The following is a 13,955-nucleotide window of genomic DNA, read 5'->3' as shown; positions in this document are numbered from 1 at the left end:
CAGTCCTACAGCACAGAAGAAATTGAACAAAGTCTTGTACCCAGGCTTAAGTGAGGGCATTGCCCCCTCCCCTAACTCCAGACAACTTGCAGAAGTGAAAATCTGGCAAGACACACTTCAGATCCAAAAGCCAGTGGCTTTTGATACCTCGACAAAAGTCACATAAAATAAGAGATTCTGCCATGAAGATAGAACCTCTTGGCCTAAATAATTGGGATCGGATGTGATAAAGAAGCTGTCAGGTGGCAGTCTCACCTCCCGATCTTTAAGCTAAGATCCTCATACGGGCCATTCTCTTCCTAAAGTTCCCCCCACCCCACAACCCAGACCTTTGGAGACTGTTGCTTGAGCCGGCTGCAAGAATGATGAGGACCCCTGTGAGCGCCACCTTCCCTCTACCCCTTTTCCCAAGCCCCCTCCATCTCTGAGGCTTCTCTGTTGCTGGAATGAGTCCGGGGTGTGAGGGGGAGTGGCATCAGAGGCTCGCCCTAGAAGCACCATTGCTAAAACTTCTCCCATACCCAAGAAGTAGGGCCTCTGGGGGCGAAGGCAAGACAAACATGACCAACAGACAGAGCAGAAAAGAGTCAACAGCAAGCAGTGTTTGTATCTGCCCTTTGTCTGGGATACACAGCCCGGTTCCTGGGGCCCTGCCAGGCTGGCCTATTGTCTGGCACTGTTTACCTTTGGGGCAATGGGTGCCTTGAGTGGGAGGGAGAGAGAGGCTGGAGTGAGGGTGGGGAGTAGGGCTCAGCACCAGACCAGGAAGCCAGACTTAGCTGCAAAGGCCAGGGTGTATGAAGCCCCAGGGCAAGGGCAGCTAAAGCTGGCCTGCCCAGATGGCTGCGTGATGCCAGGAACTCGTTCTCGCTTCTACAAAAACCCCTCAGAACCAGCATCTTTCCCCTGCCAGGCCTCCCAGAGCCCAGATGATTTCCGGGGCTCTCTATCCTCCCACCCCTGCACACACAGCCTCACCCCAAGCAAAGAAATTAAGAACAAGTGGTGCCCAGAGGGGGCTCGAGGATCCGCTTCTCGGGCATCCAGAGCTGGTCTGCATTTGTGTTATATGGGGCTGGCCCTACAAAGTCCATCCTTCCCCAAACCATGACCCGAGGCTTGTGACTGCCCCTCAGATCCAGCTCCTCAATCAATAGGTCTTCATCAGAACTGCTTCACACGGCTTAGCCGCTTCCCAACTGATGGAGGCAGCATGTGGGACGCCGAGCATGTCACTCCTCTTGGAAGATCAGGAGTCGGATTCCTGGATCTCAGAGGGCCCTTCCTGCTTCCAAGTGTCATAACCTTAAGTATTGGGCGAGGATCTTAAGTTTCTCTAGACAGAAGGGCGGGACGTGATAGTACAGACATGCAACAGGAAGAACTCACGCCTTCGCCAGAGACAGTTCAAGCCACCAACTAACACGTGGTTCTATTTAGATGTTTATACTGCACCCTGCGTGTACCACACTGTGGGCTCCACACCACATGTTGGGTATTATCACACTAGAAGGTGTGACACACATTCTGGAGTATATTCCACACTTCGTGCATATACCATACTTCAAGGAGAATATACACACTTTGAGATATACACATGTTAGGACATATAGACACTTTGTGGTATGTACACACTTTGTGTGTACCTACACACCTCAGACAGATCCCATTTTGTGTGCATAGCACATTTTGTGTAGAGACCTCACTGCTGGCAGCCTTCTGCAAAGTGGCAATCATGTGACTGCAAGGCTCTGGGGTTAATAAACGTGCGGTCCCTGGAACCAGTCAAAGCTGGACACAGTGCATTTCCACCACCCTGAGCAAATCACTTGCCCTCTGAGACTCAGTTTTTTTTTTTTTTACCCATAAAATAGAGATAAGGGGTTCAGCACATGAGAAATACTCGATAAACGGTAGTTTTGTTATGGCTTGCACTTTTAAAAGTGTATTTTATAATGTACATGTTCCCAGAGTCTTAAAGCTTTTGGAAACTCAGATAATAGGCAGGACCATTTAATTCATGTTTATTTCACATTTGATCTGTAAACTTTTTATTTAAAAAAAAAATCCACTGTCATTAGCAACATGTGCTGATATTAATTTTTCTTTAGTGAAGTAAGAGCGCAGGCCTTAAAAGAGTCTAAAACATGTAGAAACTCCGATGTAAACAGGAGGTCTCCACCCTCCTCAGTTGACTTTGGGAATTCATCAATGACATGATCTCAACCAGAAAAACAGAGGGGTGGGGGGCGAGGGGAAGGACAACACTTTGATACCTAAGAGCTCTTGGTGCAGGAACTGCACAGTTTGGCAGGCTCATTTGTCTTTTCAATTGTTTACCTTGGGCAAATCACATCAGGTTTGCCTCTTCCACATAATTTCCACTCCTCTGTGTCTAAAAACAGCAGCTAAAAGATTTCCCCACAGTCAGCACTTTGGGGGACCCAAGGGCACACATATACAAAATAGAAACATACATATTCTTCAAGCAGTGCCCCGGAGAAAAAGAGGGAAGGGGACACGCGAAAGAGAGGGTTTTAAAGTGAGTTACTGGGGCGATGGTGCCTCAGGGGATAATGGCTTTATACACGGGGCTGATGCCAGGCAGAAAGGTTCATTTACTTCTGTCTTGGTCCATCGTTGCAATATTTACATAGGAAAAGGCAATTATGCTGTGAGGCACAGGGGGAAAAAATGGACAAATCTCCCCCCTCCACCCCGCCCCCTGCCCCCCAGGAAATCTCAAAGCAGGTCCAGGCCCAAAGGGACAGTCACCATGGTGAAAAGGACATCGAGGGAGGTAATGACACTTGCAAAGGGCTTGCATTGCAGAGGGACTTGGCCTGAACCAGACACAACGTGTCTCCCTCGAGGGCATCTCCAACAGCCAGGATTCCGAGGTCAAAAGCCAAGCGACATTAGGGACCCCCTCCCCCACCCCGCATGTACTATCAAAAATAGTGTATATTTACAGTGGGGGTCAGGAGGGCCGGCTGGGCTGCCCTGAGCTTTGTTTAAAAATAGAATTGGGGGGAGAGGGAAAGCAATCAGCCAGGGCTGGGTAACCCCCTCTCATTAACCTTTCGTGAGCCACACACCCTCTGGGCTCCAGCGGTGGCTCTGAACTGCTCCGGACTTGGGGGAGGTGAACACACCTGTAGGACACAATACTGATTGGGGGCGGCCCAAGAACCCTGGAAGATCGCCGGGAGTCAGGAGCGGCCCTAACAACAATTGGGGGGCGCGCGGCCCCCACAGCCAGTACTTTTCCCTGGTGGGAAAGAGCAGCAGGGCGGCCACCGGCCGGGACACGCAGGGTGGGCAGACCCTGGGGGGTTCGGAGTCCAGGGACTGCGTCGAGGCGCCGCCCCGCGATCCCCGCGAGTCCGTGCGCGGGGGGGGGGGGCGGGCGGGGGGCCGGGGACCGCGCGCTCACACGATCCGCTTCCTGTCCCCGCGGCAGAGAATCTTCTTGAAGGCGCGGCGGAAGTCGTGGTTGAAGATGGTGTATATGACCGGGTTCAGCGAGCTGTTGCAGTAGCCGAACCAGAAGAAGAACTTGAAGAGCGTGCGCGGCACGGGGCAGCCCACGGCCGTGAGCGTGTACGTGAAGAAGAAGGGGAACCAGCACACCACGAACACGCCGATGACCACGGCCAGCACGAACGTGAAGCGCTTCTCGCGGTTCTGCCGCCCGCGCCAGCGCGACGCCTTGGCGCCCGCGCCGCGCTCCTCCCGCGACCCGGCCGCCGCCGCCGCGGGCCCCGTCGCCCCCGGCGCGCGGCGCGGCAGGCTGTCCCCGGGCTTCACCTGGCTCGCCCGCGCCTTGCCCTGGGCCCGGGGGCTGCGCTGCGAGCGGCGAGGCCCCGGGGGCCGCTCGGCGTGCTCGGACGACGAGCTCTCCTCCAGGTCCAGCGCGTCGGCGTCGCGCGGCCCGGCCGGCGCGGGCTCCCCGGGGGCGCCGTTGAGCTGGGTGGGCAGCGGGTCGGCCTCTGCGCCCACGGGGCCCGCGCCGCGCTCCGGGCCCAGGCCGTTGGGCCTGCGCTCGGCGCCCCCCGGCGGCGCGGCGTCCGGGCCCCGGCGGCTCGGCGGCACGCGGGTGCGGCTCTTGGCGATCTGGTAGATGCGCACGTACACCAGGATCATGATGAGGCAGGGCGCGAAGAAGGAGCCGATGCACGACGAGATGACGTACCACTTCTGGTCGTTGATCTCGCAGCGCGGCTCGGCCTGCTGCTGCCCGCCGCCGCCGCCCTTCTTCTCGATGGAGATGAGCGGCGGGAAGGAGATGACGGCCGAGATGACCCACACGGTGACGATGATGGCCTTGATGCGGCGCGGCGTGCGCTTCAGGTTGTACTCGATGGCCTGCGTGATGGACCAGTAGCGATCCAGGCTGATGGCGCACAGGTGCACGATGGACGAGGTGCAGAAGAGCACGTCGAGGGCCAGGTAGATCTCGCACCACGCCTTGCCGAAGTACCAGTAGCCCATGACCTCGTTGGCCAGCGAGAAGGGGATGACGAGCGTGGCCACCAGGATGTCGGCCGAGGCCAGAGACACCAGGAAGAGGTTCTGGGGCGCCTTGAGCGCCCGGCTGGTGAACACGGCGATGATGACCAGCACGTTGCCGAACACGGTGAGCAGCATGAGCAGACCCGCCAGGCACACGAGCGTCAGCGTCACCTGCAGGGAGTAGGGGGTGGCCCGGGCGCCACCCCCCGGCGCCTCGGTCCCGTTCCAGCTGGCATTGCCCGCGTCCGGCTGCAGGGAGCCCATGGGCGCGAAGCTGCCCTCCTCGGCCAGCGGCTGCTCCTGGCGGAACATGAACGCGGGTGCCCGCTTACCTGGGCCGGCTGCCAGCTGCCTTCCGGCCCGAAGCCCGTGGATCCTCCTCTTCCTCCCGCGCCGCGCTCGCCCTGCCGCGCTTCACATGGGAAGGGGGCCGCAGGAACGCCGGGCCGGGCCGCGGGGCCGCTATCGGCCCATGGGCCGGGCTCGCACCAGCCGCGCCTGGCCCGTGCTTCGGGCGCTCGGGGTGGGCGCCGTCTCGCTCTCAGCCCCTGAACACCGCCAAGTTTTATTTCTAAGCGGCAGGAGAGAGTAGGTAGGGCCGATGGGGAAAGTGGTTTATTCTTCAATGAGGACAAAAATCCTCGGTGACTTGATGACTTGGAAAGATGACAGGAAATTATCTATCTATCTATATAAAAATCTCCTGACTCTTGAGCGTGATCGAAAGCAAGAGGTCTTACCGTGTGCGGGGCCCGCCCCCACCCCGGGAGGCAGACGAGGGGTGCTGATGCGGGCTCGGGGTCCTACGTCTGTCTCCTTACATCCCCGAAGCAATTCCCGGCTCTCCTGCTTCCCGCAGACGCGGCGGGGCCGGCGGGGCCCGAGCTGGGGCCGGGGTGCGGACTCTGCCGCTTCTCGGAGCGCCGCGGGACTTCCAAACTTGCGTGCCCTGCTGGGGCTGGGGCACAGCGCGCGGAGCTCGGAGGCGGCGGCAGCGGCGGGGTGAGGGGTGTGGGGGCCGCATGAAGGCGCCCCAGTCCTCAGGCGGGCCGGGGCGGGTGGGCGATCGGCCCTCCAGGAGCCGCGGCCGAGGCGGAGGGTCTCTTGGGCGTCCGCCCGGCGCTTTGCGGGCACTGAGCGCGGCCGGACAGGCTGGGGATCCGAGGGCCGCGTGAGTTGGGGCAGGAGCGCGGGGTTGAGGGGAGAAGGAGCTGAGGGTGGCTGGGAGGCGGCACGCCGGCTGCCGGGCGTCTGCACGAAGCGGGAGCCGCTGCTGCTCCGCTGCGCTCGCCGTGGACTGGTTTTATAGCCCGGGGATCAAGCCGGCGTTGCCGAGCAGCCAGCGTCAGCCCCCACGTGGGAAGCCGACCCTCCCCCGCCCCTTGCGCCTCCCCTCCGCGGGTCCAGCGCCCGCGCCCCGGCGCGGGACCCAGGGGACCGCTGCCTTCCTGGCCGGACGTGCCCTTTGGAAAGGGAGGTACCTCGGGCGAGGGGTTTAAAGAGCGTGCCCGGGGAGTGGGGAGTGGCCCCTGCTGAGAATCGACCGAGCCGCTCCGGGCCGGCCCAGCGGAAAGCAGTGGGCACCCGGGAGTGCCCCCTGCCCCATCGAACTGGGTTGAGAGGAAAGGGGATTGGGGACCCCCAACTCGAATCTGGAAAAGCAGCCGCGGAGACGGGTCACAACCGGAACAGCCCCGCCCTGGGCCGGGCCTCCCTCCTCCGCAAGTGCTACGGGCCGCGGGAGCGAGTGGAGTCTTGGCGAGAGAGGAAGGCGCAGGTTTGGATCGACCCCCTGGGGCGGAATGGGAAGTGCCTCCCGCCCAGCGGCCGAGGCCAGAGTTCAGAGCTCTGCTTGGGGGAGGGCGACCACGTGTGGTTCCAACCACAGAGCTGTCTGCGGGACAGGAGCCGGAGGTCTGGACCGTGCCCCCTTAGACCACTGTGGGGAGGGGTCCTGGAGGCGGAGGCCTAGCGCCGCTGCAGAGCGAGGGCGCACTGACATCTGCTGGCCGCTAGTCATCAAGGCTGGGAAGCTACCCGGAGCACCAGGCGCCTTCTCCCGTCCCTGCAGTCCTTTGCCTAAAGCGCCTTCTCCTATCTGAGGACAAGTTTAGGTCCAAGCCCCGGAAAGGAGAACCCAGATTTTAAATTGCACCGTCATGTTGCAGAATACACTCCTGTGTGTCTACCCGTTGCAGGAGTGGGGGTTTATGTGATAAAATCACATGGGAAGGGCTCGGCATGCATCAGAGACAAGGACTGGCACCCACCCTGGACTGGCACAGTCCTCCCCTTCCACAGATCCAAGAGGCTTGGACCCTACCTCTAAGGTTGCCCAGCTCTGGCCTGCTGTGAACCGTCGTGCCTTTGTTGCAGCTGGAAAGCTAGACTCCACCCCCACCCCACCCCCATTTCAGATACACACACCATATTTTAGTAAGGGGGAGAGTGCTGGCCAAGGGAAGAGAATATCTTCTGTTCTCTCTGATAGGAATAGCATAGAGTGGGGTGAATGGCTAGTTTTTCTCTGCATGCAAGATGTCTTACAACAGATTTTAACAATTGCTAGAGTACCAGGGTACCAGGTTGGCTTAGACTATCTGCACTTTTCAAATAAGCGGCAGGCAGTTTAAGAATAAGACTCAGGAGGATAGGAACTGTCAGCAGGAAGGAGATTGGACCTAAAGAAAAGTTGTCTTATTTCAGGACCCACTATACCAAACACCTTATGTAGTCAGCTCCAGCTGGAAGTTCCAAGGATTGAGCAGATCGCCTCTCTGCCCAGCAGGATGCTGGCTCAGGTCCGGCCAGGGCTGGGAACCGAATTCAGGACCTTGAGCATCACCTTCAACCCCAGAGGAAGATAGTTTTTGATGCTGCTGCTCTTGACATAGATAGTTACGAAGTCTAAAGTACTTTTCAAAGTACATCACGGACATCTCATTTGACTGTAGTACCTTTATCTCCCAATCTTTGCCGCAGTGGGGTGAACTCCCCTTCCAGTCTTAATTCCGAGGAGAATCTGAAGAAAGCCGAGACGGCAGAATTCCCTCCCTCCGTTGTGCCCAACATTTCCCATCTACTCAGATCTCAGCTCTGAGCCTCTCGGCAGGAGCAGAAACATTGCACGAGGCTCAGTTTGAAATATGGTTATGCTCATCTTCGCACAGCCCCCAAGGAGCCCCGTACGTCAAGTATGAATGCTGAGAGAAACAGAAACAAAGCCCGTGGCAATCTGGGGTTCACTATATTGTTCACAGAACTTAGGGACTGAGTATTGGGAGGCGGTCGCTGCCCATCTCCTTCCTTTCTCATTTCAGAAGCAAAGGGCAAAATGAAAACAGGCCACCATTTTTTTTTGTTTGTTTTTGCTTTTGTTTCTGTTTCAGTTCAAACTTCTGCTGTTAGCCTGTGCATGACACCTCTTGTCACATTTTATAAATGCTTCCCAAACAACCAGTGGGTTTCTTAACTCCTGGGTTCGGAGTCTTTACTCCTAAAATGGAACCAAACCTTTCAAGGAGCTAGGATCTGTGAGACCAATTCACAACTATTGATACTAATAATCGGTGCCTCTGTTAACTAGTGAATATACATCATGTCCAGGGTTATATACAGAGCTTTTTTATATTATATGCAGACTTCTTCCTCTTGCCAAATGTACACCATCACCAAAAACTCTGCCTCCTTATTTTGACACACAGGGTCAGTATATTTCAGAGCTTTGAAAAGTTGCTGGGTACCACTATTTTTTGCTAGAAGATTTAGTACTGTACTAGCCAAGTGAGGCAGTGTTGAGCAGAGACATCCGCAAAGACAATAATTCTTAACCAGACCTGTATATCGGCATTGCCTGGAAAGGTAAAATACTCATATCGATGCTCCACCAGGGTAATTATGATTCATCAAGTCGGTGCTAGGATGCGGCTTGTGTATTAGCATCTCCTCGGCCCTGGTGGGACAACTAGAAGGGTGTCATAGCCCACCAGGGATGCAGGCGGAACAGTTGTGAGCCACTGTAAACATGGAGGTTGACGTTCATGGCCCGAGGAATAGTTACCTCTGGCCACACAATAAGGGCCCATTATTATTTCTACTATTAATAAGAATAAATTCTGTTTCTTAGCACTGACTCCCCCCCCCCATTAGGCACAATGCTGAGTAGTTCATGTACCATATATTTTATATTATTCCCCAAACAACTCTAATGTGTAGATATTATTATCTGCCTTTACAGATGGAGAAAACAAGCCTCAGGCTAAGTGGACTGCCCAGTTAATAAGTAGCAGGGTCAGATGTGGACCCCATGTTTCCCAATTATAAGCCCAACAAAATTTCTAACTCTCTTTCTATGAGTCTCTGCCCCCTGCCACACCGACAAAGAGGAACCGGCAAGAGGTTCATCAGAAATGAGAGCGTTGATGAGCCAGCAGATCCTCCCTGTATCCCCATTCTCCTCGGCCATTCATGGCCGCTAGAGCAGGACAGCGTAGAACAAGACGTATTTTTCATTCTACAGCCGATGCTTATGGCGTTGGAGGAGGCATCAGGCACACTGTACACAGGCTGAACATTTCCCAATGGCCAGCCTGCTGGAGAGCAAGCAGCGCACTAACTGGTTGTGCAGCTCCGGACTTACTGGCTTTCCCGTGGTAGAAGCAGCTCCTCCCTCTCATGGGTGCCTGTATATACTGCTTCCATAGCTCCGGTGAGAGCTGATTGCCCTAGCTTACCTGTTCTTTTGCACTGTGGTCTAGTAAAGGGAAAGGACTGTCCTGTCCACCTTTGTATTCCCAGAGCATACCTAAAACAGGCTTTTAAAAATCAAATTTCTGGAACCTACTCCTTGGCGATTCAGCAGGACTAGGATAGGACTTAGGCACTTACTTGTATTTTTAACAACTATCTGAGTAATTCATAAATATCAAAATGTAAGATGCACTGGCAAGATACTTGACAAACGTTTGTGTGATGAACAAGTGAAAGAATTGGTGATTGCATGGGTAGTTTACAGACAAGTTACTGCGAGATAAGAGAGCTAGAAGAAAGTGGCTCAAATGTCCAGCACTTCATTCCAAAATTAGGATTTAGTTGAGGAATCTTAATGAGCTCAGGGATGCATGTATAGGAATTCTCTCATTATAGCTCTCGATATCTATCTACCTATCAACATTTTTTCCCTAAAAGGATCATGAAAGTCATGGGAGATATTCTATTTATAACCATTGGCTAGACAATTTACCCATAAATGAAAGCTGCTTACGTGAAATAATCTGTTTGTCCTGGAATTACATCTGCAATTAAAGTGCCAGGCAATACCAAAATACAACTTGACTTCATCTAAAGGGAGCAAGGAACTGGTTAGAGGTGGTTAACAGTGCTTTTGTTTGTTTGTTTTTAAGACTTGACTGAGGAAAAAACTGTGTCCTGAGAAAAAACTATGTGTCCCAAGAAAAAACCATTAGCTTGGACTCCTGAGCTGTGATACGACCATCACAAAGAATAGTTCGGACACTCACACACAGAGGCCACAGCCACGCACACAGACAGTACGTAAACACACTGTCTCACGGTGGGTCAACGTGATGAGCAGGTGAGAAACCCAATGTCTCCACTGCTGTCCGTGCCATGAGCACAGCCAGAACCAAACACCGCCGTAAACTACAAACATGTCAAGTCACGGTACTGCTGACACAGAGGCAGGGGGCAGTCGCTACAAAAAAATCTCTTGCTTCCTCTGAGCTATTGTTTAATTCCTTCACTTTCTTGTACCTGTGCTGGAGCCCTTTGGGATCACATTGTTACTGAAGGCGGATGTAAGCCGAGAGAAAAGCGTCAACTCCAGAGAGTACTGTCACCAGGAACGGCCTTATTTACCACCTTCCCTCTCTCTTTCTCATCACCAATTGCCAGATCGGTCTTGCTACACTCACAAAAACAAGCGAGAAGTCCTGCCACAGCCTTCAGCTCTAAGTGCTAGCCCACCCTGCCCCAGGCTGAAAGAGTAAGCCAGGTGTTTTCTGCCTCTGCAAGGTCCTCTAGCCAAGACCAAGAAAATGGTAGTCTGTGCCAGGATCATCCCTACCTTCAGGATGCAAAGAAGGGTTGGGCTCCCACTAGGCTCCTTGCTGCTGCCCAACCCTGCATGTTTGCGTTTCTACTAAAGCGTGACTGTTGAGGGCTATGCACACACACAAACCTTACCATCACCTCCTGCAGTCCTCCAGGTGGGTCATCGCAAATAAGTGATCTTTCCCTCCTGTATCCGGGTGAATTATCTTGTGTCTGCTTTGTCCAGAAGCATAAAGAAAAGCAAAACTTGAAACAGTTACGGTGAGCGCTTTTTGTTCTCAGGCATAACAGGTGTGCCGGAGCCACTGGCCCTTGCGCGTAAAGGAGATATTTGTCACCAACATTAATAACTCTTAAACTAACATTCCATTAATCTAATTAGGTAAGGTGAATCATCCTTCACATTCACTCAAAGACACCAAGGAGACATGATGCCTGAAACATCACACACATACACAATTTAAGAGGTGTTCTGGCTATCACTGCTCCCTAGAAATGATTCCTTTTTTTTTTTTTCATTCCTTAACGACACAAGTGCAAGCTCTTCCTTCCGAAAGGGATCCCCGTCTTTCAGGGTCTGGGAGTCATTAGAGTGAAGTCCTTAGGAGTTTGGGCTTTGGAGTAAGGTGAACCTGGGTTCACCTTACTCTGTCACTTAGTAAGAGTGTTAACTTACTGATCTTTCTAGACCTGGTTCATGATGTAGAAAAGGGGGAAATACACACACCTCATGCACACTCTTAAATGAAGATTAAATGAGCAAATGTATGGAAAATATGTAACAGTGCTTGGTGTGTAATAGGTGCTCATTATGCATTAGGAACATTTGTCTATTTGGCAACACTTTCTCCTTTATCAATCTGAATTTTCCTCAAACAGATGCAAATAAATCCTAAGATCTGCCCATCTTAAAGGCTGATAGCTAATTAATAAGTTAGCATGAGAAATAAGAATTTGAAATAAAATGGGAGTGGGAAAATATGACTTTAATGGATTTGAACAGTATTACATTTTCGTGTGAACAGCCAAGGAGGGGTGGAAGTCAATGGTTTTGAACTTCGTGAGATGGAAGGGTATACAAAGAAGAGGCACAGACACGTGAAGTTCAGAGAATGAAGAACATTGGGTTTAAGAAGGGAAGCCTCCCAACAGGGTCATTAAGGACTAAAATGTGTGAGACACAAACACTGGAAATTGCCTTCTTTCGAGAGCTTTCATGCCCATCTGTTGCTTTTGAGTCAGATGTGGACCAGGCTGGACTGGAGGTATAAAAGAGCCAAGAGAAAGAAAGGAATGTCACAGAATCTTAAAGCTGATGGAATTTTAGATAAATAGAGTAAATAGCATGATACTGTTTGGGGGTGCTTTCTTTTGCAATAGAAAGCCCAACTAAAACTGGTTAGAACAAAACAGAAAGTGGATTAATTTATGTAAATGAAATTCAGTCCAAGCCAGGGGCGAAGCTGACTGGGTAAGTCTCACCAGTTCCCACTAAGAACCTAATTTCTTTCTGTCTCTGTTTCTCTTTCAGTAAAGAAAGATTAGCAGATGCACAGAAAGAAATATAAGGAGCCATGCAGTCTTCCAAAACGCACATGAGGAAGAAGCCGTCTTGGCTTTCGCCAGCTCTCCAGGTTCCAGACTTCATCGCCATGAGGCTGAGATCCACCTCTTGTTTTTGTTTGGGGATTCCATGAGTTCCCAGAGCCTACAGAACTACTTCTCTTTTCATGGCAGCCTATTTGAGCAGGTTTCTATTTTGTGCAAGCAAGGTACTTGACTGGAATGAATGCTAGAGCTTTAAAATATGTTTCTCGATCATCTTCAGTGAACCAGACCTTGTGCTAGATGCTGATGCTGATAATCACCTACAGGACACAACCGCCAAGTTCACTGGGCAGTCTCTGAGAGGAATTTTTTCTGTTGCCCTTACATGTATTCAAAAGTTTTAAATAAAATAACTGAGTTTTTAAAACGCACAAAAAATTTTCAGTGATGAAGGCACTCCAAGTTCAGGCAATAAAGCATTTCTTTGTCCGATCATGTAGAAATGAAAAATAAAATGGAGAAATTTAAAAAGACATACTCACTCCCAGCATCAGACAAAGAGTAAGCCTGTTAGAGCCTCCACACCTCCTTGCTCCCCGCCCCACCCCCCAGCCTCACGTAGTGATTACGACTAAAACATCTGGACAAAATACAAGAAGTAACTACTTAAAAAGCAAACAGTAGGGAGCGGCCGGCCCCATAGTGTAGTGTTTGTATGGAGAAGGTCCTGGGTTCTCACCCCAGGTGGAGTCACGGATCATACCCCGGATGCGTCAGGCGCCCTGAGCTTGTGGAAGGAGATGCCCTGCCTTAAGAGATCCAGTTCTTTAAAAAAAAAAAAAAAAAAAAGGGCGGGGCGGGGGGTGGGGGGAAGAAAGCAACATCCATAGGTCAGGGGTGGAAGTGGTGGGGGGAATAAATAAGGGGGGGAAGAAAAGCAAACAGTAGCAGATTTCTGGTTTAACTCTATTATGGTCTAAGAACATATTTGTACGATTTCTACTCTTTTAAAGGTGTTTAGGTGTGTTTTATGACACAGAATATGGTCAATTTTGGTGATTGTTGCATGTACACTTAGAAGAATGTGTATTCTGCTGTTAGATGTAGTCTGTAGATGTCAGTTAGAGCCTGTTGGTTGATGGTGCTATTGGGTTCAACTATGTTCTTACCGATTTCCTGACTGCTGGATGTGCCCCTTAGAGAGAGAGGGTGTTGAAGTTTCCAGCTATAACAGTGGGTTCATCTCCCTAGCCAGTTCCATCAGGTTTTGCCTCACTTATTTTGATGCTCTGTAGTTAGGAACCTACACATTAAAGATCGTTGTCTTCTTGGAGAATTGACCCCTTTATCATTTCGTAATTCCCCTTTATCTCTGATAATTTTCCTTGCTCTGAAGTTTGCTTTATCTTAAATTAATATAGCTACTCCAACTTCATTAGTGTTAGTATGACATATCTTTCTCCATCCTTTCGTTTTTAATCTGTGTCTTTATAGTTTTTTTGTATACAACATATAACAATCTCTTTTAGTTGTGTATTTAGACTGTTAATACTTAAAGTGATCAATTTAGCTTCTATTAATTGCCCTTGTTTCTTTTATCTTCCACACTTTGCCTCCTGTGCTTAGAATTGAGCATTTTATACGATTCCATTTTCTCTCTTAGCATATCAAGTATACTCTTTAGTCTAATTTTTGTTAGTGGTTGCCCTAGGATTTGCAATATACATTTACAACTAATCCAAACCCACTTTCAAACAACCATTATATCACTTCATGGGTAGGGCAAACATGTTATAACAGAGTATTTCCAATGCCTCTCT

General features: G+C 51.4%; 1 protein-coding gene and 1 long non-coding RNA gene across 3 annotated transcripts; one reads left to right on the top strand and one right to left on the bottom strand.

The window, feature by feature from the left end:
• Positions 1-3,355: 3,355 nt before the first annotated feature.
• ADRA2A (adrenoceptor alpha 2A) lies at positions 3,356-5,789 on the bottom strand. 2 transcript variants are annotated; one of them, XM_036223423.1, is made up of 2 exons: positions 5,256-5,357; positions 3,356-4,815 (listed from the first exon to the last, which is right to left on the bottom strand). In XM_036223423.1, the coding sequence occupies exon 2, from the start codon at positions 4,777-4,779 to the stop codon at positions 3,433-3,435; it is 1,347 nt and encodes a 448-aa protein (XP_036079316.1). In that variant the 5' UTR covers positions 4,780-4,815; positions 5,256-5,357; the 3' UTR covers positions 3,356-3,432. The 2 variants fall into 2 exon arrangements, with proteins under 2 accessions (XP_036079316.1, XP_036079315.1); XM_036223422.1 differs by having other exon boundaries at positions 3,356-5,789.
• Positions 5,790-7,708: 1,919 nt separating this feature from the next.
• LOC118603951 lies at positions 7,709-12,661 on the top strand. Its single transcript, XR_004951496.1, has 2 exons — positions 7,709-10,108; positions 12,119-12,661. It is a non-coding gene; the product is annotated as an uncharacterized LOC118603951 (long non-coding RNA).
• The last annotated feature ends 1,294 nt before the right edge of the window (positions 12,662-13,955 follow it).

This window comes from Rousettus aegyptiacus, unplaced genomic scaffold (genome assembly GCF_014176215.1).
Source record: "Rousettus aegyptiacus isolate mRouAeg1 unplaced genomic scaffold, mRouAeg1.p scaffold_m13_p_6, whole genome shotgun sequence".
In the NCBI taxonomy this organism is placed as follows: domain Eukaryota; kingdom Metazoa; phylum Chordata; class Mammalia; order Chiroptera; family Pteropodidae; genus Rousettus; species Rousettus aegyptiacus.
The sequence above is the reverse complement of the archived record's forward strand: the minus strand, read 5'-3'. Positions and strand labels throughout refer to the sequence as shown.

What these genes read in the sequence shown, in the direction of transcription:
- ADRA2A (XM_036223422.1), bottom strand. Translation starts at nt 4,827, where the DNA reads ATGTTCCGCCAGGAGCAGCCGCTGGCCGAGGAGGGCAGCTTCGCGCCC.